This window comes from Schistocerca serialis, chromosome 4 (genome assembly GCF_023864345.2).
Source record: "Schistocerca serialis cubense isolate TAMUIC-IGC-003099 chromosome 4, iqSchSeri2.2, whole genome shotgun sequence".
NCBI lineage: Eukaryota > Metazoa > Arthropoda > Insecta > Orthoptera > Acrididae > Schistocerca > Schistocerca serialis.
The window spans coordinates 677,869,650-677,896,008 of NC_064641.1; the positions used below are offsets into that span (position 1 = coordinate 677,869,650).

Below are 26,359 nucleotides of genomic sequence, written 5' to 3' on the forward strand. Positions count from 1 at the left end.
CATTAATTCCCCACCTACATTTAAATTTAAGTTAAGAAAACGCCTTAGGGACAAATCCTTCTACTCTCTGGGTGAGTACCTGCAGAGTAAGCCTAATCAGTGACTGTCTTTGTAACTTTTTATTGCATTTCCTATTTATATCCAAATCTCTGTTTATATTATGTCAGCTGTAATTTGTCTTCGCTGCCTGGGATGGTCAGTGTACGAATTTTCTTTTTTCTGTACCAATAGCTATTTTCAGTAGTTTACATCATATTTGTTTGAACTGTATTTATTTGATTTTAGTTCAGCCTTTAACTTATATCACCAGATTGATACGTTCTTGTCATTTTACTAGTGATTGTTGTAAATCTATAACGATATAAACCTGACTCCTTCCACATCCTTATGATTCATCATTACATGGAATTTCAAATAAATAAATAAATGAGCACAATTTATCCTAATCTCTACGTTTCGATTTGTTTGAAAGTGAAATTGTGTAAAGTCTAACTAATAATAATTGATTGTTGTTGTTGTTGTTGTGGTCTTCAGTCCTGAGACTGGTTTGATGCAGCTCTCCATGCTACTCTATCCTGTGCAAGCTTCTTCATCTCCCAGTACCAACTGGAGCCTACATCCTTCTGAATCTGCTTAGTGTATTCATCTCTTGGTCTCCCTCTGCGATTTTTACCCTCCATGCTGACCTCCAATACTAAATTGGTGATCCCTTGATGTCTCAGAACATGTCCTACCAACCGATCCCTTCTTCTAGTCACGTTGTGCCACAATCTTCTCTTCTCCCCAATCCTATTCAATACCTCCTCATTAGTTATATGATCTACCCATACAATCTTCAGCATTCTTCTGTAGCACCACATTTCGAAAGCTTCTATTCTCTTCTTGCCCAAAGTAGTTATCGCCCAAGTTTCACTTCCATACATGGCCACACTCCATACAAATACTTTCAGAAACGACTTCCTGACATCTATACTCGATGTTAACAAATTTCTCTTCTTCAGAAACATTTTCCTTGCCATTGCCAGCCTACATTTTATATACTCTCTACTTCGACCATCATCAGTTATTTTGCTCCCCAAATAGCAAAACTCCTTTACTACTTTAAGTGTCTCACATCCTAATCTAATTCCCTCAGCATAACCAGACTTAATTCGACTACATTCCATTATCTTCGTTTTGCTTTTGTTGATGTTCATCTTATACCCTCCCTTCAAGACACTGTCCATTCCGTTCAACTGCTCTTCCAAGTCCTTTGCTGTCTCTGACAGAATTACAATGTCATCGGCGAACCTCAAAGTTTTTATTTCTTCTCCATGGATTTTAATACCTACTCCGAACTTTTCTTTTGTTTCCTTTACTGCTTGCTCAATATACAGATTGAATAACATCGGGGACAGGCTACAACCCTGTCTCACTCCCTTCCCGACCACTGCTTCCCTTTCGTGCCCCTCGACTCTTATAACTGCCATCTGGTTTCTGTACAAATTGTAAATAGCCTTTTGCTCCCTGTATTTTACCCCTGCCACCTTCACAATTTGAAAGAGAGTATTCCAGTCAACATTGTCAAAAGCTTTCTGTGAGTCTACAAATGCTAGAAACGTAGGTTTGCCTTTCCTTAATCTTTCTTCTAAGATACGTCGTAAGGTCAGCATTGCCTCACGTGTTCCAGCATTTCTACGGAATCCAAACTGATCTTCCCCGAGGTCGGCTTCTACCAGTTTTTCCATTCGTCCTTAAAGAATTCACGTTAGTATTTTGCAGCTGTGATTTATTAAACTGATAGTTCGATAATTTTCGCATCTGTCAACACCTGCTTTCTTTGGGATTGGAATTATTATATTCTTCTTGAAGTCTCAGGGTATTTCGCCTGCCTCATACATCTTGCTCACCAGATGGTAGAGTTTTGTCAGGACTAAGCTCTCCCAAGGCCGTCAGTAGTTCTAATGGAATGGTGTCTAATCCCGGGTCCTTGTTTCAACTCAGGTCTTTCAGTGCTCTGTCAAACTCTTCACGCAGTATCATATCTCCCATTTCATCTTCATCTACATCCTCTTCCATTTCTATAATATTGTCCTCAAGTACATTGCCCTTGCATAGACCCTCTATATACTCCTTCCACCTTTCTGCTTTCCCTTCTTTGCTTAAGACTGGGTTTCCATCTGAGCTCGTGATATCCATACAAATGGCTCTCTTTTTCTCCAAAGGTCTCTTTAATATTCCTGTAGGCAGTATCTATCTTGCCCCTAGTGAGATAAGCCTCTACATCCTTACATTAGTCCTCTATCCATGCCTGCTTAGCCATTTTGCACTTCCTGTCGATCTCATTTTTGAGACGTTTGTATTCCTTTTTGCCTGCTTCATTTACTGCATTTTTATATTTTCTCCTTTCATCAGTTAATTTCAATATTTCTTATGTTACCCAAGTATTTCTACTAGCCATGGTCTTTTTACCTACTTGATCCTCTGCTGCCTCACTACTTCATCTCTCAAAGCTACCCATTCTTCTTGATTAAGCTTTCACAAATAATCACCTTAATGGATATACAGTACCTTGAGAACAATGAGAATAATCCGAAAAATGTTGAGTGTAATCTGTGCGAAATATGAGTTTCTTTTGGTGGCGTTGGGAAAAAGCTGACTACATCAGGAATGATAAATCATTTGTAAACTATAAACAGCGACGAAAATCTTCGCTAAGGGGCAAGAAATTACAGGTCGAGATACAAATAAGTAAACCTTCGACATTAAAAAAGCAACTGGGCCTTGAAGAATGTGCTGAAATATGTAAACCGTGGGAAATTGGGGATAAAGAAATACCATACTTGACAATGAGGCAGTAAATACAGCAGAAAGGGTTAGTTTTAGAAGACTGAGTAATAGCACTTTGGGGCGGTATAAAATGCTAAGCCGCCCTTACTTTTCAGACAAGATAATTCCAGAAATATACCATAAGGTGCTTCAGGCAATTAAAAGGTTAATTTGAGTGACTGATTATATCTCTGTGACATGCCACATATGGACGTGCTTGCATAATGAAAACAGGTTTTTAGTTTTACTTCGCATTTTATTGACCGTTTGTTCAATGCCAAACATGTAGCATTGAGCATGAAGAATTTTGAGGGACAACACTCAGCAGAAACCACAGCGATTGGTTTACAGGAAACTGCAAGTTTATGGGTCATCCAGCCGGCAAAAATTCTTGCAGTTATTCATGATAATGCAAAAAACTGTATGTAATGCAGAGTTGGCCTATCCTAAAACATTTGGATCTTTCTCAACACGAATTGGCACAAGATACCAGTACACGATTGAATTCCATCGATTATATGTTTGCAAGGCTAATATAACACAAATGGGCCATTTCACTGTACCTCACGGACTGTGACATTGCCAATCTGACTGCTGCACAATGGGAGCTTTTAGAGCAACTTTTGAAATTATTACAAGCATTTAAGGAAACAACAGAAATTACAAGTTCTGGATACGCTTGTATTTCTGAAATTATTCCTTATGTTGCTATATTAACGCGATATTGTGTCAAATCTGCACATCAGGGCTCAAGTCCAAATGAAGCCAGGTGAGGCTTGTCATAAAGCAAGGATTGTAAGAACTATGTAAAAGACATCACAACAAGTAAAAATTACTTGGTGGCTACCGCTTTAGACCCACGCTTTACAATTTTTCACTAGTCAACTGCAAAGAGTAAAAGTATGGCAGAATATTTTGATCTACATGATTTTGATCGCTAGTCCAAAGATGAACTATGAAAAGAGCAACGACCATAGCAATCATGGAGGTAATTCTTACCTCCATGATAGCAATATTTGGGCCAAGAGGATGAGAACCACAGTCTAATATACATCACAGTCTTATATTAGACTGTGATGAGAACCAAAGGCTAGATTCTAAGTAAGACTATTCACTCATCTTTTGAATAGCTTCGAAGAGGCCGTCGCAGGAAAAAAAAAACAAACAAACACAGCTCATACCGGAAAATCGAAAGAAAAAAAATGCTGTTGCTACTGAAGTAGACCTTTATTTAAATATTAAGGACACATCACGGCATGACAATCAGTACACATGATGCAAGCAAGAAAAGATAAAATTACGTGTTTCGTAAATCTTGTTGCAAAATATTTGTCGGTGCCAGGAAATAAAGTTTATTTAGAGCGTCTTTCCTCTGGGGTCGATCGTTTCACAATAATTCCAGCAAACGTGACCTGCTTTTTGACTTCACACACACTATCGACGACTGCGTGATCGGCTATAGACTTTTGTTAGCACTCAAAATGGGCCTCACACGAGATTTCGTGTGCCCATTGTGGAGATTTAGAAAAACATGTAATTCTTTGAATGATTTATTACAATTATGGCTACAGTAAAATCCCACGTAATGATTTAGCGACGGTTAATGTCTTCGTGTAAGAGTGCTCTCTTAGGAGTTATTATCGTCAATAATTTACTGATTAAGAATGAAACCCCCTCTTTTTATAGTTTGCAGTATGCAGTTTCAATGGAACGGGGCATTGAAAATTTATCACAAACACGTCATCATTAAACGTCAATAAGGCATCAACGATAGGCTACAAGCGTTCTTCTAAAATGCCACGAATTACTTAATAACTTGACCCTAGGAGGTGGTGGTTCTGGTTTTGAGAGGAAATGGGAATAGTTCACAAACAAAATCATATTTAGAGAGAAATGACAATAATGCTGTATACTTTTACAACTTTGAAAAATTACGAAATTGTACATTTTTGTGACTTACAACTGGAAATTTGTTATAAATAATGGATATGTTGTAAAAAAAAAAGCGTAATGAATAACGTCGTGGTTTCTGGAGTGGAAAGTTGTTGTTTCTCATCACGTGACATGCAATTTTTTCATATTAGCGTTGTTAACAATCTGTTACTTTAATTTGAATTTACTACCCTTTCATGTTTGTCGTTAGGAAGGAACGTAAGAGATCGGTTTAATTGCTGCAAGTGAAACCAGGAGCATTAACATTCAGATTCATCCTTGTTACAAATATTTCGCTATTTACGAATGAGTGGCGTTTTCCGATGTTGTGGTTAGGCGTGAACCTAAGAGGACAGCTTAAACTGCTGCGAGTGAATCGAGGAGCAATAATATTCAAATTCTTCCTTATCATAAAGTCGGCAGCCGATAATGCCGTCGTCGATATTGTGCGTGACGTCACTTTTGCGGGTATTGTTGAGAAAAGAGCCTTACTGCTTTTGTGTGCAGCTGAGCATGTCCACGTGAAGAAAAGGAGTAAGGCACTGCCTAAAAATGCAGAAAAAATTGTCTTTTCGCACCATAATCTTCCACTCCCAAAGTTTAATTACGAGAATTCACATGCAAATACCGGTACGGTATATATGTTATTTTATGATACCTAACTTTTTGTTAATTTTATAATACGGAAGTTGATTATGTACCCATTACTACTTTAACGATTACAAGAAACACATTAGTATTATAAAATAAATCAATGTTTTATTTTACCAGTTGTCTGACTACAACAAAACATCTTACTTTAAATATTCGGTATTAGGCCGAATAGGCCAAAAGTAGCCGAATACCGAGTAATAGCAGCAGATTCGTTGCAAGTCTAATTAAGATTAATCTGTTGTTTCAATTTTCATTTGCTGGTCTGAAGTCCACAACAAATTGCTGACATCCCAATGTGGATAGGCTACTAGTAGCTTATCCTATTTAAAATGACGATTCCGGTTGCTATGATAGAATACCGTAAATAAATTTTTGTGAACATTTATGGCTTTAGCCAAAATTCTTGCTGTTTCAACTGTAACCATATTTTATCGCACTTCAGTCTTTGGTGATGAATTTGCCGTGAAGGCCTAAAGAGCACTTTCAAAGAATAGGATGGATATTGCTTTGTCAGACTAGATACTTTTCGTAATTAGCATCAAGCAGTAGTATTATAAACAGGATAGATTGCTGCTGACCGTATAGAGGAGACACTGAGTCACAGACAGGCAGACACAACAAAGACAAATTTCGTCGAAAAGGCCTTCTCCTGAAACAGAAGGGTGTCATATTATTGTTTTCCATACTGGACATTCCTTGGTTTTATTTCATCTTATAAGGGGCTCAGTGCTACACGTAACCACTGTTGATAATGATTAACTTCTTATATTTAATTTGGAATATGTGACTGCAAGACATACTGAAATTAAATTCACTGACCCTGTTGAACTCTCAAGGAATTTAATACATTTCTAGAACACTTCTGTTGGGAATAGCACAGTTTGTATTCTTGGGCGATTGGACAGATGTGTACTGCATTGTATCATCAAAACACTGCTTATTTGATTGGATATAGCCTTGCAGAATGGAAGGACGGCAGTAGGAAGGTCAGTTGTGATGAAGAACATGCATGTGTGGTTTCACTAACAACATGAAAAGGACAGAATGCTACTTATCGCATACAGGGGGCACTCGCTGGCAAGTAGGCACAATGCTAAAAACTGCTAGATTTTATTCAGCTACTGGGCTAAGTACCTTATCAGACATTAACAAAAACAAAACACACACATAAGTTCACACTATCACAGCTCACACGCACGCTGCCACTGTTGTTTCTGTGCGTTGAGGCCTGCTATGACTACAACTGAAGTGAGCAGTAATCTTTGCTGGTGTGGATAGAAGGGGTACAGAAAAGACGGAGGGGGGGGGGGGGAGGAGTGGGTAGAGAAAGGATAGCTGGGTAGAGGCAGATGGAGGACACGGACTAGCAAAAGTTGAGGCTAGGAGGGTTATGGGAACAGAGGATATATTGCAGGGAAAGTTCCCACCTGTGCAGTTCAGAAAGCCTGTTGTTGTTGAGATGAATCCAGATGGAAGAGGCTGCGAAGCAGTCATTGAAGTCAAGCATACTGTGTTGGGTGGCATGTTCAGCAACTGGGTAGTCCAGTTACCCCTTGGCCACAGTTTGGTGGTGGTCATTCACATGGCCAGATAACTTGTTAGTTGTCACTCCCACATAGAATGCAGCACGATGGTTGCAGACAAGTTGATAGATCACATGGTTGCTTTCACGTGTGACATTGCCTTTGACAGATTAAGAGATGCCTGTGACAGGACCAGAATGGTTGGTAGTGGGAGGATATATGAGACAGGGCTTGTATTTAGGTCTACTGCATTGATGTGACCTATGGGGCAAGAGGTTGGGTGCAAGTGTGGAACAGAGACAGACAAGGATATTGCACAGGTTGGGTGGGCAACAGAATGTCACTGTGGAAGGTATGGGGAGGACGATAGAAGGATATTTCTCATTTCAGGTTAGTGGTAGTCAAAATCCTGGTGAATGCGATTCAGTTGCTCCAGTCCGGGGTGGTACTGACTCCATCTGTAAAATCCTTCTGCTCTGTTATCCCAAGTTTCTATATCCTATCTCCCAGGTTGAAACCCTTGCCTTCGTGAACTAGAGCAACATGCACAATGCCATCTCAAAAAACTGTCTAATCTGTTCACTTCATATTCTCATCTTGGACTACCACTATCCACCATACTGCAAAAGCTACCAAACAACCAGGCCCTCAGCCCCTCATAATTACTAAACCCTACCTTTGAGACATCCATTTACCACACCCTCAGAAACACGTGCCTGCCACCCTACTGAACCCAGAGCCTAAACAGATCTGCAACACAGTCATGAACCATTCCTCCAGAAGCCTCAGTTCCACAGAAGTATTACTTCTTTCCTAAAGCTTTGCCTTTTGCCTGTCTCCCAAATTCAATCACACTGGGCTTGTTAAAAACTCTCTCTTCTTCTCCTGGTACCTACAGTGGAAACATTTTTTCTCAGCTAACCCTAACAATCAAACTCAACCCACACGAATACTGAGCCATGCCTGTTGCAATTTACTCCTTTATTTAACTGTGATTCAACCCTATTGCCCCCCCCCCCCCCCCCCCCAAAATCATCCTCTGTTAACTTTCCAGACTTTCAAAACTCGAACTTTCTTTCCTCTCCCTTTTTGGGTCCGCCTGCCTTGAGCACAGCCATTCAATGTGGTATCTAGCAGCTCACTATCCTGTTTCCAATATGTCTCTTCACACTCCCAGGCAGCTTTAGCATATTCACCTCTCCATACCCCACAATCCTTGCTTCTTCTGTGCCCCTGTTACCCACCTCAGCAAAGATTGCTACTCACCTCACATGCAGCCATAGCTGGGCCTCAGCACCTGGAGGTGATAGAGGCCATGTATGTTTGATTTGTGTGCGAGTTTCGTTTTCTTCTATGTCTGATGGTTTTATTCTCATAGCTAAATAATATTTAGCAGTCCTTATCATTCTGCCTGTTTGCTGCTCAGTGCCTCCTCTTTGGATGATTAGCGATCTATCCTTTCCATATTCTTTTTATTCTATTCGGCATTTTCCATTATATGGTTTTGTTGCTTAGAGAAAATTAATTTAATGTCTCAATATTTGATAATTTTTAATCTTCACAGTGATTTACTGTGGGTGGCAATGATTGGGTAGATATTTGGCTGGCTCATAGGTGGTAGAACCAACAGTGCTGATGATAGGTTGAAATGAAACTACAATACTCTGTAACAATAGGGTCTTTCCCTTGTCAGCTCCTGTAGCACAACTATACCTTCATCTTTATGCAAGACAAGAAGCCTTACTCTCATTGTTGTATTGATTTCCAAGTTGGGACATTTGTCCGTTGTTACTATGTGACTTGTATCAAGGCTGATTCAATCAGTGATGTCCTGTGAGAGATGCCACATGGCCTGTTCCAGTCCAATGATGATATCCATGATAGGTGTGGAAGTGATGTAGAAGTGGAATTGAAACATCTGCTTGGTGCAGAAGCAGAAATGATTCCTTCATCATAATTACTCTGTAATGGGATGTCTTGGTCATATCAACTCATTAACAGCTGATAGGGTCAGGGAGCTGCAGATTACGAGAGATGGCAAGTACCGTATATAGAATGTGGGCTTCAAAGTTAAGTTTGTACAGAATAAGCAGTATCCTTCTTTCAATAAACATAAGCTTTTTTCAACGGTCTTCTGACTGGTTTGATGTTGTCTACCACAAATTCCTTTCCTATAAACCTTTTCACTTCAGAGTAGCAATTGCAAACTTAGGCTAGTATTATATAAAATCATGTTTACTCCAGAACTTCTTACATTTTGTCTAACTAAAGAAAATACAGGGTGATTCAAAAAGAATACCACAACTTTAAAAATGTGTATTTAATGAAAGAAACATAATATAACCTTCTGTTACACATCATTACAAAGAGTATTTAAAAAGGTTTTTTTCACTCAAAAACAAATTCAGAGATGTTCAATATGGCCCCCTCCAGACACTCGAGCAATATCAACCCGATACTCCAACTCGTTCCACACTCTCTGTAGCATATCAGGCGTTACAGTTTGGATAGCTGCTGTTATTTCTCGTTTCAAATCATCAATGGTGGCTGGGAGAGGTGGCCGAAACACCATATCCTTAACATACCCCCATAAGAAAAAAAATCGCAGGGGGTAAGATCAGGGCTTCTTGGAGGCCAGTGATGAAGTGCTCTGTCACGGGCTGCCTTTTCCCTTTGCACAAACACCCATTCTCTGTAAACTGTTTATACCAACGTTTAATACACCACCTATCAGGAGGTTTAACACCATACTTCATTCGAAATGCATGCTGAACAACTGTCGTCGATTCACTTCTGCTGTACTCAATAACACAAAAAGCTTTCTGTTGAGCGGTCGCCATCTTAGCATCAACTGACGCCGACGCCTAGTCAACAGCGCCTCAAGCGAACAAATGTACAACTAAATGAAACTTTATAGCTCCCTTAATTCTCCGACAGATAGTGCTTAGCTCTGCCTTTTGTCGTTGCAGAGTTTTAAATTCCTAAAGTTGTGGTATTCTTTTTGAATCACCCTGTATATGCAAAAAGCCTTCATAATATGACAGTAATTCCAAAGCAATCATCAGACATGAGGATTTCAAAGGCAGTGTCTCAGGTTCATCAAGGAAAATAATTTGGGAAGAAACTTCAATAAAGAGATTCTGGGTATGTGACTGCGTCAATAAACGTTGGGAGTCCCCGTTTTCACATTTCTGCCACTGGATCAAAAACAGTAAATTATGTTCTCGGCAAACTGATTCTATGAACATGATGAAACTACCCTATGTAAGATATAAATGCAGTGCTAGCTTCATACTAAATATTTCACGTTTATGAATGTCGTTTGCAACTGTGGCCAAAACAATGGTTTATAAAACTTGACAACAGGCTCACATTCCCAGAAATGTTTTACTGAAGATGACAATGGCCACAGAATCCCACAGTTGCACAATACAGGGAAAAAATTTTTATTGTGGCATTCTTGGGTAAATTTGTTCCGCTGTCACCATTAGGAGTCAACTGTTATAACTTATGCTGTGCTGGTATTTTGTATGTGAGAGTCCACCAAATTAAGTCATGGTGACATCAAACAAAGGTCAAGGAATTTAGACACGCTTCTAGAGATTACGATGCTAGAAGAATGCTGGTAGTGACACTGATCAAATTGGAAAGTCTCTCCGCTCAAGCACCCACTTTCATATTCCATGAAGGCATGACTGATGTAGCAATTGAAGTTTTTGGGGCGTACTATGATCTTGATATAGAATCCTAATAGGACAATGCACAGACAATGGGTTTTTGTCTTGTCAAACGGAAGTGCGTGCTTGACCGTCAGGTGCCATTCAGCAACTGCTTTGTCCATATCTTGATATGCAATGTGGTGTTGATGTTCTGTACACAGTATGTATTAACTGACCAACTGATACTTTCTTGAATAACTTGAAGTGTTTTGCAGAATGTTAAGTTTTTTATGTGATTTGTGCTATAGGTGCATTTAACCACATTCTCAAACTCAATACACTTAGACTGAAGTTTCAAGAAACTAGGTAAGACAGAGATCACTTTTTGTAGACTATTTTGCTTGTTGGTTTTTCATGCTTCAACAACAACTTAATTCTTCTCATGTACTTGTCAACTACGTGGCGAACAGGGAATTAAACCGTCAGCCTCCAAATACTCATTATATGCATACTTTCAAACTAAAATGATAGATTTCCATTCAGCACAAGAGACATGGACAAATTATTCAACGACTTTACACCAATACTGATAAAACAATACAGCTTCCATTATTTACACTTGAGATTGATTTTGGTTTCACAAAGCTACTATCAAGTTTAAATGTGGTTCAGGTTTCACATTAAATTATAGGTCCTCCAGATCAGGATAGGCGAGTGCATCCTCGAGTTGGAATATGAAATTAATAAAATGCTATGATGTTCGAGAACCTTTTCACAGATTACAATTTTGTTAGTAACATATAAGGATACACTTCATCCCATGGACTGTAAACAAAACCAGATTACACAATGACACTCAGAATTTGCTTTCCTGTGATGTCTTTGTAAGCAATGTAAATGAAGTTGACGATTCATAATGATGAAAATTGGAATATACTACACATGTCTTATCCCTGCATACTTTTATGCAACAAATGTGTGTTCTCATAACTATGCTAACCCATACATACAATTTGCGGTCAGTAATTTCAAAAGTAATAAACTGCCCAATATCTATAACTAATATTTCACTAAAACCAGGAACAGACCCATGAGCGATGAGAAGAGGGTTGTTTTACAACAGACATACACATTTTATGCTACTATGGTTCGCTGAATTTGTTCTGATTTTTTTGTGAAGGTTCTACAAGCAATTATTTATTTCCAAATAACTGTAACTCTTTTAAAAAGGGACACCAAAAATGATATCAGAAAATGACTCCAGCAGTCCATTGTGAAACTGATAACTTTATTTCATATAAAACAGAGCCCTGATATTTGTTCATCATAATACAGAAATAATGAAGTCACAAAAAGTGACATATGTGTTAATTTAGTAACTGCTGGCTGGAGAAATTCATCAACTTTTTTTCTTTTTTATCAGAGTTCAGGGCTGTCTCCTTCCTAAACATAAAATTATTAGTTTCCAGTCTTCTCTGCACATCTGCAAGTTAATACTGTTTGTGCAAGAACTCTGGCAATGTGTCAGCTTCTTTATGTGCCAGAGAAAAATTAAAAACATGAAAACACACTATTTAAAACATTCACTGAAACATAATTTTTAACATATCTGAACAGTACATGCATGGATGCCATACATTGGGTACTATGTTCTCAATTTTGTTCTGTAATGTTTACTAGCACTTTAATTAATCTTCTGGAATGCGGCTATAAATAAATAATCTTTACACAGGCACACTACAAAATATACCATTTAAAACAACAGGTAGCTAAAAATGTGGCAACAAAGCTAAACAGCAACAGAGTGACAAAATGGCACTGGTGAGTCATGAAAGAAGTGGACCCATTATAAGGAGTTTCAATCAAACTTAAACATAAGACAGATTCAAAGCCTTCGTTTGTTCTTATACCTTACAGCCATGACAAATACACTTATTATGCAGCATATATCCAAAGAGATATTTTACAAATTTTTAAGACACTCAAGACTCCAACAGTTTCTTTTAAAATACAAAACAACACACTTCAAATTGGCACACAAATCAGTAGTAGTATAAACAACAATGGTAATAATGTATGTATATTACAAATTTTACTGTAAATATAAAGATTGTCATATTGAACTCAGTGATGATCCATATTTTGACAAGATGCTTATGCCCACATTACTCAAAGTATATCACGAAATACCTATGACATGATGATTAGTCTGTACAAAACACACTCAGCAATATACAAACATTAAAGAGCCTAAGAGATCATGTTAACAGTTTACACTATGCCTCATACTGTACACAAAATGAAAGTCATCTATGTAACATTCTTCACACTGACATATGGTTTTATATGCACTTTAATATAATAATCTCTGTGACAAATAAAAAAATATTTAAAGGTATAATCATCACTATGGGAGCTGTTAACATTTAACTATTACCTCCCATAACAGCATACAACACTACTATGTGAGATGCAGTGTCCTTTCTTAGAAATTGTTATTTGCAAAAATATTTCACACTTCACGAGAAAAGTGTGGCATTTTTATATTCACTATGAATTCATTCATGCTCATTACATTCTAAAATACTTCAATACAATAGCACCATGTAATTCACATATGAATGTAACACTGTTGACAAAGCACTCAAATTATAACAATGATTTGTTCAATAAATGAATATACAGAATAACTAGCAGTATTATTAAAGTTACATGATATAATTGGACTATTTCCTCTTAATTCAGTATAGCACAAAGACAATGACTGATAACACATTTTACACTAGTATTTTTAAACAACAAATTAAATACATTTTAGACAAGTTCTGCACAATGTATCACAGCACACCAGCAAGCTTACATATTTAAAATGAAGTATCAAATATGCACTCAAGTGTAATATATTATCTAAAAGAAAAAACACAGTACTCCTTCACAGCAAGGTCCCTCTGAAAGCCAGAAGAGATCTAAAAATGATTAACTCAATTATCTCTGAAGCAAGTCACAAACATTGTTCGCATGCCTTCACAAGACTATTGTGTGAAGGTTCAGAGTGATAATGTGAAATTTACTAATGAAAACTGTAAACAGAAAGAATGAGCTCTTCACAAAGCAATAAAAAAATATTTTTCTATATCGAGAAATATAAGAACACGAAATGTGAAACAGCACAAAACTAAAGGATTGAGAATTGGTAACAGGGGAGAAAACTTAAAAGCTGTTCAAAAGATTGGTGTCTGTTACAACCATCTGGTTCAACTTCCTGATCATCTATCAAATGCGTGATGGTGTGATCACCAAAAACTTTTCATCTTATATCACAGGTACTGGTCAAAAATGAAGACAAAACAAGGGTGTCGTCCTTAATTCCCTCCAGATATTTCAATAAGGATGTAAATCACCCAGACTTTCATAGGCAACAACAGAGACGAAAATCAGTCCCTCGCAGAATTATGCAATATGCTGTAAGTCACTCATAAGCAGTAGAGTGCGAACACTATTTCTGAGCTATTGAATGTATCATACAATTAACTTCTGTTTAATGTCAGATAAAAAACCAGCCAATTTAGGCGTGCAATGAGCAACAGTGAATCACTATACCCTGATTTTTTTTTAAAGTTCTGTTATTTTTAATCACTCTGGCTTGAAGCCTTCTTTTTTTTGTTGTTTTTTATGATGATGTGTTTTCAGTAATTTCATATAGACAGGTGGACTTTCTGATGTGCGTGTCCAAAACTAAATAAAAGTTACCCTGCAAATTCTTAATGAAAGATTGTTTTCATGTAGGTAATAACTTACTACTAATTCATAGTCCAAACATACCACAACAGAATAAGAATTTGCCTCAAACAACAATTCTCTTTAAAGCAAGTGATCATTCTAATTCATCAGCGTATAACACAGTATTACTTTTGTCTTTAAGACAACCAATATGTGATGAAGGGAAGCATCAATTCAACTCACAGAAATTAACATGAATACCTGAATGACAGCCTTTTCAATATGGTACAATGGCTGATAACTGATAATAGCATGATCTCAAAGGATTTGAAAGGGGTGAATTGTTAAGGAATTAGAGGCCAATTATCAATATTGGCTTGCAGAATGAAAAAGATAAAAAAGGTCTGCAGCTAGACAAACTGAGATCCACTTAGCAGATAACAATTTATGAAGAGCCAAAAGAAAAGGAAATGAACAGCTGCAACAAAAATGAAATATGAGATAAATAATTTTATAATATAGAAATCTGAAATGAGTGTGTGAGGAAACATTCAGTGCAGGTAGAACATTAGCAAGAACGTACACTTTCATTGTTTATACTCCTGATGAAAAGTTCTTGGGTTTCCAGGCTGGTAGCAGTGTTAGGATACTTTGACGTTCTGACGAATGTCATACTCATTGTCTTTGCCACAAGATGATGAGAATGATACTCCTCAACAGGTTGCAGTATCTTAACAATCCGGCTTGAAATCTGAGTGTTTCATCATTAACAAGGTCCATCTCCATAGCTGAGTGGTCAGCACGGCATAATGCCATATGAGGTGCCCAAGTTTGTTCCCAGTTGGGTCAGAACTTTTCTCCGCTCGGGGACCGATTGTTGTGTTGTCTTCAACATTATGCCATCCTTATTGATGCACAAGTTGCCAAAGTGGTATCAACTGAACAAAATTCCACCAGGCGACCGTTCTACTTGATGGGAGGCCCTTGCCATAAAGCATTTCATTTCATCATTTTCATACATGGTGGATCTCTCTTAATTCTGTGCAATTTAATGAGTAATTCTTGCCAGAAAGTGCCTTTCCAGGACAAAAAATTATAGCAGATTTTTTCAACAAGCATTAATTAAAAATATTAGTATAAAACACAAAAAACCAATAGGATAATTAAAGGAAGTGGGGGATGGGTTGAGGGCACAGCCACATAGGATGCAGAGGTGGGAACAGTCACAGCCATAACAAGTTTATCCATTAAAATAATTTAGAGTCTTAAGAGTGTGGCAATTTACCTGGTCAGGAAAAGAATGCTGAAATTAATCTGGGTGAACAATGCCATGCTATAGGAAATGTTAAATGAGTTGAGATGTCCAGAAAGCAAGAGAGCAAAGTTAGTAGCTGACTGCCACACCACCACACCTACAGTGGGAGAAATGTTTAAAAGTTGTGTGTGTGTGGGAAGGGGGGGGGGGATAGTATGAGAAACTGAAAAGACATTACTATAAGATCACGATAACCTCCTGTACAGTTTCAACAAGAAGATGAACTGTGAAACATGAGATCTGAAAACTAAACAAATTACAGTCATCATACAAAGTATATTTTAAAAAATTACAGTATTCCATTTGTCATACAGCAAATATGTAATTTCAGATAGCCAAGAAATAAAAGACATATTCCCAAATTATCATACACACTGTGTGCGATAATTTGGCCAAAGCACACAACAGATGACTTAAGAAGTTTGTATAGTTATTTCTTCTCATTCAGGTTGTGATAGACCATAGCTTGAAAGTTTACTTTCTAGGTCTCATGTAAAATATTGGTCATGTCATTCATATAAGTAGTATACAAAATATTTTTTTTATTGGTATACAATCTGAATTTGATGTGAAGTTCACTAACTGTCGCTCCGTAATGGGAGAATTTGCTTTTAAACAATACATTACTTCTAGTTTAAAAATTGAGACTGCATAGGCTACCAAGACACTTTTCTGAACCCACATGGTGGGCAGGTACTTTGTTACTGATATAATAATGTGTAACAGTGAATGATCTGAGCAAGTTATAACTGTTGAATGCATCATGAAATTGCAACCATAAGAGTAGACTTTTATTATGTCTGTACGTACTACAATGCATTAAACATACCAATAGTACTTCAAAATGAAATTGCATTAGCAAGATTTATTTACATCAAAGCTCATCATCATCATCATCATCATCATCATCCCCCCCTCCCTCCCCCCCTCTCTCTCTCTCTCTGTAAAATAAGACATTTCCACCTCCATACTTTAAAAAAGGTAATTAAGTGTCAAGGGAGCAAAAGTGAGCACAAACTTTCTACAAATGTCCTCCTGTCCAACTATAAACTAGTAAACGTGACTAAAAAAAAAAAAACTCTTCCATCAGAACTCTATTTCAGAACCATACTGCGTATTTCGCTTTTGTGCACTAAGGAAAAGTCTCTATCTTTAAAAAGGTTATTACAGCTGTATGGAAAAAAAAAAAAAACGAGTTGAGAAATCATTTCCTGACAAATTATGAAATAGCCAAAATCTGATCTTCTTCTTATGAATTTACCTTTCCTTACATATTTTTTAATGGCAGTAATAATTATAAAACTATGAAACAGAACTCAAAATCACAGATATGATTTATAAATTTTGCCACATGTAAATGAGATAGTAAAACCCTTAAACACAAAATAAAAATATTAGTAATACATAACATTTTTGAATGATGAGCTATGAAAGACACACATAAAACAAGATAATCAATGATATATCACAGTTCTACAAGAAACATAAATAAAAAAAGAAGCTACTTTCAGATTTAGCTTCTTAAATTAAAATTTTTAAAGACAAAAACTGGCAAACACTGCTTAACAGTTTAAAACTGATTTGTTTACACAGTTGTCATGCTTGAATTATGCATTGACATGCATTTTATGGCTTATTTTCTAATTCCGAACAAGTTCACTAGGTATTATTATGACAAAGTGTAAAGACAGGTACATTTAATAACTGTTGTAACACAGGGTGCAAGGTGTTTTGAGATTAGCTCATCTGCAGTCAAGAAAAGAATCCTTTTCCTCTTCTGTGGAATATATTCTGAATGAAATGTGTGTTCAGATGAATGACATACACTTCCAGAAATAGCAGTCACTGTTTCTTCTCTACTGAATAAAAGGCAACATTTAATATTAACACATTACATTTGAAGACTCAGCTGAGGGTGAGACCTATAACTACCATGAAAAATTTGAAAAGAATTCACAATGACGATAGTCATGTAAGTTCCAGTGGTTGTAAAGAAATTATTTTTGGCATGTTGAGATTTTAATAAATTTCTCTACTGGAAGTACAACACTACATCTCTTATTATGAAAAAATGAAGTGATAATAGTCAAATCTGGCAAATTAAGCCAAAGCAAACCTTTGATAAACAACTGTAAAAAGTACTTGCATACGATTACAAGGTTTTGGAAATGTTATAATGTAATGTTACAATTTTTTATGAATTACTGCTTTCATATAACAGCCAGAAATGTAGTTAAGGCTTTAAGATAACGTTAAGCTCAACTTGTAATCGAATATTTTGACCTTCAAGCCAGCCTCCTTATATATTTTTGATATATCTGAGACAAAAACAAAAGCTGCTTGAAGTAGAGCTGATCTCAAAGCAGACTATTTAAATTACCCATTATGTCCTTCAGTTTCACATCATTCAGTGACTTACTTCCTAAATAATCAACTTACATGCATGGGATAAACAGCAGAATTATTTTTTTAATTACATAAATTGGCATTGATTAATAAGGTACACTGCTGTACCCACATTAAACAATGCTTCCTCATAATGATCACTGCAGTGACGTTTTTGAAAAAGTTATGTATCTTGAAATAACAACTATTATAATATGAAAGGAAACAAAATAGATATGATTTCCAGGCAACTAACGGCATTATTAAATCCAATGCTCGCAGGGGAACATGAATTAGAGTCAATATAGATGGATACAGCACGCAATTTCAGTTCAGGGCACAGTAAGATAAGTACATCAGGATAGTTAGTAGATTCAATCAACTTGCAGCGCCTGTTAGCAACACTGTGTGCTGGCATAAAAGTCATCTGTCCACTTGCAACCCAATTACACAATACTTGCTATCAATGAAGAAACTGGCTTTTTTCTGTGATGCTGCATAAGTTACATAACCCTTAAATAGAATAGATAAAAACAGTATTATGGAAAAGAAAGCTGCTACTCACCATATAGCATAGATGCTGAGTCGCAAAAAGGCACAACAAAAACTCTGTCACAATATAAGCTTTCGGCCAACAAGACCTTTGTCGAAAATAGACTCAGCATCGCCGCCATATGGTGCGTAACAACTTTCCTTTCCATAATATTGTTACATTCCATTCTGGATTTTACATTGTTTGTTAGATAAAAACAGGAATTAATTGTTTCTTTATGGGAATTATTGAGCAACACCAATGTGACAGGCTACAAAGATATCACAAATAATGCCATACGTCTTTTTCGCAACATATGTAAGAGGCATTGCTATGTCTTTTCATGTTTCACAGGATGTAAAAAGTTTTAATGAAACAACAAATCAACCAAAACAAATTAATGAAAACAAATAAATACAGAATATGAAACATAAAGAAGAAGAAGAAGAAGTAGGAGTAGTGGTGGTGGTGGTGGTGGTTACAGACCATAAACCATTTTTCTTGGTACTGAGTTCTTTAGCATGAGAACTGTGCCAGGTCTCTTTTTTTATCACTTCTTTTGAATAAGGGAAAAGTAACAGAATGTAGTTCACTGCGTAGGACTTTGCTTCATCATAATGATTCATACATACTGCATTATGTCACTCTCACTTTCATGAACAATGGTTTGTGACTTTTAAAACACTCGTCAACAAACTTCTTCAATAATCAATGAACAAGATGAAAACAGCTCAGGCGCATGATCTCCTGATGCAAATAAAACAAATGCAAAAATGTAAGAAATAATTTCATAATGTTCAAGGGCCTATTCAATTTCCTGACTAAAACTTATGGAGCAACATCAACAACTTAATAAAATAGTTAGGTTTCAGGTGTAACAAAATATTACTCTGCTTCGTATACATACATAAAACTTACTTTTAACAAGCCTACTCAGACATTCATGAGTACTCTATATACATACAACTTTCAATATACACATCCAAATATTTACAACATTGTACTCACATTTGTATTGCAGAACAAATACCAAAATGTGGTGAACTAGAAAATTATCAGGCACAGCGCATAATTAAGAACTAAAATATAACATGCTCAAGATATGAGTGCTGTTTAATAAATACTGAGTAGAAGCATACTGAAAACACTAGTCTGGGTCTGTGCACTGATAACAGATGACACAAATATTTCAAGCAATTTTTAAAAACAAACAAACAATACATGATGATTCCTATTTGGTGTACTGGAAGCCACTCCACACTTAGACTAAATAGTGAACTTGAAACCCTCTAAAAATCATTGAGTATTTCTGTCTCCATTCCCAGTCTCCTTCCATCCCTTCACACACACACACACACACACACACACACACACACACACACACACACACATTTTTCTAGTTATTGCGGAAATAAAATTCTTAAGTTCTGTTAACTGCTTGAGCCCTGGAAGAATATCACAAAGAACCATCTGTGAAGAGACATTATGGAGACTCAGCAACTTTCAGTTCAGCACCTCACTGGGTATTGTTTTTTGACATATTATGTGTTGCCCAGTTCAGTGATGTCTTCCACGAATTACACAGTGCCTCATCAAACTTGGAACGGAAGTGTGTGAGAGCATCAGACTCGGACATCTCTAATACCTGTAAAAACAGAGTTTTTTTTTTTTTTTTTTTTTCTAAGTCCTAAGCGAAATGCGATACGAAAAATATAAGGTAATAAATAAAACATCAAATGTTAATTTACACATCACTGAAGATTTTTATGGTGAATTTATAGTGATACTGATATCACATCAGAGATTGGCATGCTGCTGGGGAAGGTCTCTTTGAATAAGAGTCTTCAGCAATGGTGGCTCAAGACTTCCAGCATAAGTCACCTTCAGTCTGCCACTGGCCTTGTCAAAGAGGGCAGAGATTCAGAACACTCTTTTGCCCTCAGGGTGGAAAACAGGCCCTAGAGGCAGAAGAATCGGCTACAATCAAAGACATGAGGATGCAGAAGTCAATGGAAAGCACTATTGAAGACACATAATGTGTATCCACAGGACATGAGGGCTGTAATCGAAAATATTCCACACTAGTATTGCATTCGGATCTCCAGGAGGGCACTGCCAAGGGGGAGGTGACTAAGAGAAAAAAACTGACTAACCAACAGAAGGATAATGTTCTACGAGTTGAGGCATGGAATGTCAGACAGTAGGATTTGTTATCAATAGGAAGGTAGAATGGAGAGCGAGTTACCGTGAACAGTTCAGTGACAGGGGTATTTTCACCGACAGCGAACCAACACTGACAACGATAGTTTGGGTATGCATGCCATCACAAGCCAAAGATAGACAGACAGGGAAAGTATATGAGGACATTGAATGGGTAATTCAGTACATAAAGGGAGATGAAAATCTAGTAGTCAAGGAGGACTGGAATGTGCTTGTGGGGGAAAGAGTAGAAGAGAGGGTTATGGGAAATACAGACTTGGTTGCAGGAATGAGAGAGGAGAAAGACTAACTGAGTTCTGCAAAAAATTTCAGCTATTAATGGAGAATTAATAGAGAATATCCTGTTCAAGAATCACAGCAAGATGAGGTATACTTGGAAAAGGCCAGAAGATACAGGAAGATTTCAATTAGGTTACATCATGGTAAGGCAGAGATTCCGAAATCAGATACTGGATTGTTAGGTGTACCCAGGAGCGATATAAACTCAGATCACAATTTAGTAATGATGAAGAGTACACTGAAGTTTAAGAGAATAGTTAGGAAGAATCAAAGATCAAAGAAGTACTATGGAATGAGGAGATACGCTTGAAGTTCACTGAGGCTATAGATACTGCAATAAGCAATAGCTCAGTAGGTAGTTCAGTTGAAAAGGAATGGACATCTCTAAAAAGGGCAATTACAGAAGTTGGAAAGAAGAATATCGGTACAAAGAAGGTAACTGCGATGAAATCATGGGCAACAGAAGAAATTCTTCTTCAGTTGATCAAGGAAAGAAGGAAATACAAAAATGTCCAGGGAAATTCAGAAACATAAGTCACTTAGGAATGAAATAAATATGAATGGTAAAGGCACCAGAGAAGCAATTCTGTCATAGTGGTTAATAATGGAAGCAAGATTAAAGAAAAATCAAGACACATTTATAGGATTTCTTGACCTGAAAAAAGCATTTGACAATGTAAAATGGTGCAAAGTGTTCGAAATTCTGAGAATATTGGGGGTATGTTTCACAAAAAGCTACAACAAAGTGGTCCCAAACAATCTCATTCTAGTGATCGCACAAAGGCATGGTCTCAATGCATTCAGTATTCTCTGGTTCACTGCACAAGATGCAACTGAGATGGTGGAACAAAATTTTCCTTTCATTGAGTTAGGAAACATATGCGAAGAATTTAAAGAGTTATTTGACCACAATCTCACGTATATGAAAACTTTCAAAGCCAATACTACCTTGAAACCAGCAGCAACACCTAAGCTTTGCAGGGGATGGCCAATAGCAATTTTGGTTAAAGTGGTAATCGAGGAGGAATTAGAGTGACACCAGAATCTTAGTGATATTTCACTTATAAATATAAACAACTATAGAATGCATCAAAAAACCAAATACAGCACTGTGACTGTAAACACTTTACAGCCAATTCACAGTTCCTAGTAGAGTGTTATCCTATTCCTTAGTCAGAGGAATTACAAGAAAAAATAGGTAGTGAGAACCACTTTTCTAATATTTAGCAGATTTCTATTTGCAATAACCACTGAACATTGAATCACAAAACATCTTGATGACAAACATGCCTTTTAGCCTCACTGATATTTACAACTTCCATCTGGAATAGTGAGTGTGCCAGCTATTTTCCAAAAACAATTGGAGCAGCTCACAGTGAACATTCCTTGCCATATGAATTACTTATTCAATTACATTTTCACAGGAACATCAAAAGCAGAACACTGAAAGGACTTGCATGCAGTATTCAGCTGACTGAAGTGTGACATAGTGAAATGGAACCTGCAACATTACAAGTCTTTTAAAGAAGAAAAAGAAAAGAGTACTTGGGTTACACTTTTAGAGGAATGGACATGAAACCCACAGAAAAGCACATAGCTGAAAGCAATATACTGCTGTGTTGGGAGGCCGTAACAGAGCTAATAGCTTTTTTGGGTAAAATAAATTATGATGACAAATTTATTCCAAAAACTGCCTACATAATACATCCCTTAAACTTGGTACACCACAATGGAGTTGCATTTGTATGGTGAGAGATATGAGAAAAGCATTTGAATCATTTACAGAAAACTAAGATTAGGACATTATGTTCCACTTATACACCAGGACATTAGCAGCAGAGAAGTATGCCCTGCAGTACACTCTCAGAGCAGTGATGGCACACAGAAACAGAGACCGATCTGGACAACCAATCTCATGTACATCTAACACATTACTGACAGTTAAAAGTAATTATTTTCAAACTGTAAAGGAGGCTTCAGCTATAATTTTGCCTAAACAATTTCACATCTATTTATACAGCACAAGACTCCATTTAGCCAATGACCACAAATGCCAATGCATTACCAGCACTGTTACACAGAAGTTACTTGGAATTGACAAGAACAAAGACACTGGCCAGAAAACACGCCTAGTGACCAAATCTCACTGATAACATTGAGACAACACTCCATCACTGTCAATAGTGCAATGAGCAGCAACAGCAGGCCCCACATGTCCCATTCTTATCTTGGCCAACTATGCAATCATATCTACATGGATTTTGATAGGCCTTTCAAGAAGTCTATGTAGTTAATGATGGTAGATGTACAGCCAATTTCCTGTACATAGTTCCAATGTCATACACCACTACAAAGAACACTGTGAGGGCAACAGAAGATTGATCACAATTTACAAAAACAATATAGCAATTTCTGTAATAGAAGTGACCCTCAGTCGTCACTTCAACACATTTCCACCTACATAGCAACAGTGAGCTGGAGAGGATAGTTTGCACATTTAAACATCAAATGACAAAAGCAATGAGAGGGGCCTCTGCAGAGGCAGCCCTAACATAATTCTTAGCATTTACAGGATGACACTCATCAACAGGAAAAGCCCTGCAGACATCTTGCTTGGCTGCTGGCCGCAAACATTGCTCCAACACTACTCCACTTCGAAGCAAGACAACCATGCACACCATATTCATGCATTTCTAGCCCAGCTTAAGAATTTAGGCCTTGGACACCTGCTATTGTGGCAGCCTCCTAGTCCATCTCATGTAAAAAGACTCACCAGGCAGGGTATGCAACAGCATACCAATTGTAGCCACACGAGGTGTGATTGGAAAGTTTTAAGAACGGATCCGCTACTGCTTACTGGTTTGGCGAGCAGGTACATGGAGGGTGGGGAGTGAGTCATTGCCTTGTCCTTGAACGCCATCAGACAGGAAACTGCATTTCCTTTATTCAATTTGTTGTGTCAGCTGGCTGAGTGTGGGTCTGTTAGGGCTTGTTGCCAGAGTCAGTCTATGGGAAAACGACTTTTTGTGAAATTCAATTTTAAAACTAGAAAATCAGCTTCTGAGACTTATGAACTATTAAAAACAGCTTTTGGAGATAATTGTATGAGTCAGTCAAATGTTTTTGTCTGGTTCAACAGATTTAAAAATGGCTGCAAATCATCTGAAAATGAACCACAGTCTGGCCGTCCTTCCACCTCAAAAACAAATGAAAATGTTGTGAAAGTTCACGACTTAGTGTGCTCTGATCGTAGGCTTACAATTAGGGAGATTGCTGATTAACTTAATTTAAGTTTCTATGCAGTTCAATCAATTTTAACTGAAGATCTGAACATGCATAGAGTGTCCACAAAATTCATTCCAAAAGTGTTGTCACGAGACCAGAGACAATACCAACTTGAAGTGTACCAAGAACTGATTAATCTTACTAAAAATGATCCAGATTTGTTAAATAGGGCAATTACAGGTGACAAATCATGGATATATGGATATGACCCTGAAACCAAAGAGCAGTCTTCGCAGTGGAAGACTCCAGGTTTACCACGACCAAAAAAAGCACGCAAAGTCGGTCGAAGGTGAAGACAATGTTGGTGATTGTTTTTTTATTCTGCCAGTATTGTTCATCATGAATTTACCTGTGGAGGACAGAAAATTAACCAGGTATACTACAAATGTGTCCTTGAGCATTTGCGTGGAAAGGTGCAGAAGAAAAGGCCTGCTTTGTGGAAAGACAGGTGTTGATTGCTACACCATGACAATGCTCCAGCTTATTTTGCCTTCTCCATCGTTGACTTTTTGACCAAATTCAAAATTCCTGTGCTTTCACAACCACCACATTCCCCTGATTTGGCCCCTATGGACTTCTTCCTGTTTCCTAAAATGAAAGGGAAGTGATTTGACTCGATTGAAGACATCCAAGCAAATACGGAGAGCATCCTTAACACACTTCAGGGAAAAAAAAATTTCCAGGAAAGTTTCCAAAGTGGAAACACCATTGGAGTCAGTGTGTTCAGTCAGAAGGGGACAATTTTGAAGGTTTTGAAGGAGATGCATCACAGTAGCATGTAAGTACCACCAATGTACAATTACAAGCCCATTTTCAAAACTTTCCAATCACACCTCGTAGGAGCCTCCACCACTCCATCTGTCGTCGCAGATCTAGCAGGTGCAACACATTTCAACCACTGAATTACCTGCTCCAACCAGGAGTAGCTACTGACACATTAACAAATGCCACCTCCCCTCACTAGATCACAGCACATTATAGACTAGTCCTCGACTGGGAGACACTGGCCAATGATGCTTCAAGGCTCCTTTGAGCAGGCAGATACCACACACAATGTAACTCCATCTTCACAGCCTCTGCAGGACTTCAAGATAACCAATCTGTCTTCCCCTTAACCTAGAAGGCACCGTTTAGGTCACTTCCAACCTTAAACACTGAGTTACATAGTGACATCGATATATCACAGCTGTGGGCAATTTCTCACCTGATGACAACACATCACTGATCAAAACAGGATAGATAACACACATACAGTGGACATCTCTTGAGCCATCATGCAACAGTTAAGAGCTGCACTAAGAGCCTGAGCATGTCACATGGTGTCCATTGCTCATCCCAATGCTTACTCAAGCTATCCACCAGATTGGCCTGTGGACAATGATCCCTGCACAACCTGGACATTTTTATGTATGTTAATCGGACTGACTGTGACCATGCTATGATTTGTTATGAACTGGTTTACAGACTGCCATTTTTGGCTTTGTAATTGTATTTTACATGCTGATGTATGTATTCATGCCTTTGGTGACATCTGTTTGTTTCAAATAACTCGCTGCCTAGGGCAACTGTTTCATTTTAAACACCTCACTGCTGGGAATTGATGCAATTAAAATATGGTATGCTGTTACCTTCATCTAACTTTTTCAGTTTCCTCTCCAAATTTTGCACAAGGTAGTTTCAGAAAGATAGCAAAGCATGCTGTGTGTATTATTCTTCATACACACAAGGTTCACTCTCTCTCTCTCACGCGCGCGCGCACACACACACACACACACACACACACACACACACACACGTGATCATTGAAAACTTGTAAATTAGTAAGCCAGTCTTAGGAGATGGCAGAAGATCTTAAACAAGTATCACATGTTATGTTGGTAAATAGAAAGCAGAATAAGAGTGACCTTTTTGCAAAGATAGCTATCCTCCTTTGACTCATTAATGTACAACATTGTAACGATCTCTTTTTTAAGATAGTATGAAATAAATACAGCAAAACACGAATGGATGAGCTCATTCTATCTATTGCTCATTCATCCATTCAACC

At 37.5% G+C, this 26,359-nt stretch overlaps 2 protein-coding genes across 3 annotated transcripts in view; one reads left to right on the forward strand and one right to left on the reverse strand.

Annotated features, from left to right (window-relative positions):
- Positions 1 to 5,029: 5,029 nt before the first annotated feature.
- LOC126473160 (uncharacterized) overlaps positions 5,030 to 26,359 on the forward strand; it is a 32,732-nt gene continuing 11,402 nt past the window's right edge. For both annotated transcript variants that reach the window (XM_050100024.1, XM_050100022.1), the window contains exon 1: positions 5,030 to 5,370. In XM_050100024.1, the coding sequence (XP_049955981.1) occupies positions 5,064 to 5,370 (307 nt within the window). In that variant the 5' untranslated portion in view covers positions 5,030 to 5,063. The remainder of the gene's footprint in view (positions 5,371 to 26,359) is intronic.
- The window catches only part of LOC126473159 (phosphatidylinositol 4,5-bisphosphate 3-kinase catalytic subunit delta isoform), a 165,476-nt gene continuing 158,690 nt past the window's right edge, over positions 19,574 to 26,359 (reverse strand). Inside the window, exon 18 of the mRNA XM_050100021.1 lies at positions 19,574 to 20,173. Coding sequence (XP_049955978.1) covers positions 20,045 to 20,173 — 129 coding nt within the window. The 3' untranslated portion in view covers positions 19,574 to 20,044. The remainder of the gene's footprint in view (positions 20,174 to 26,359) is intronic.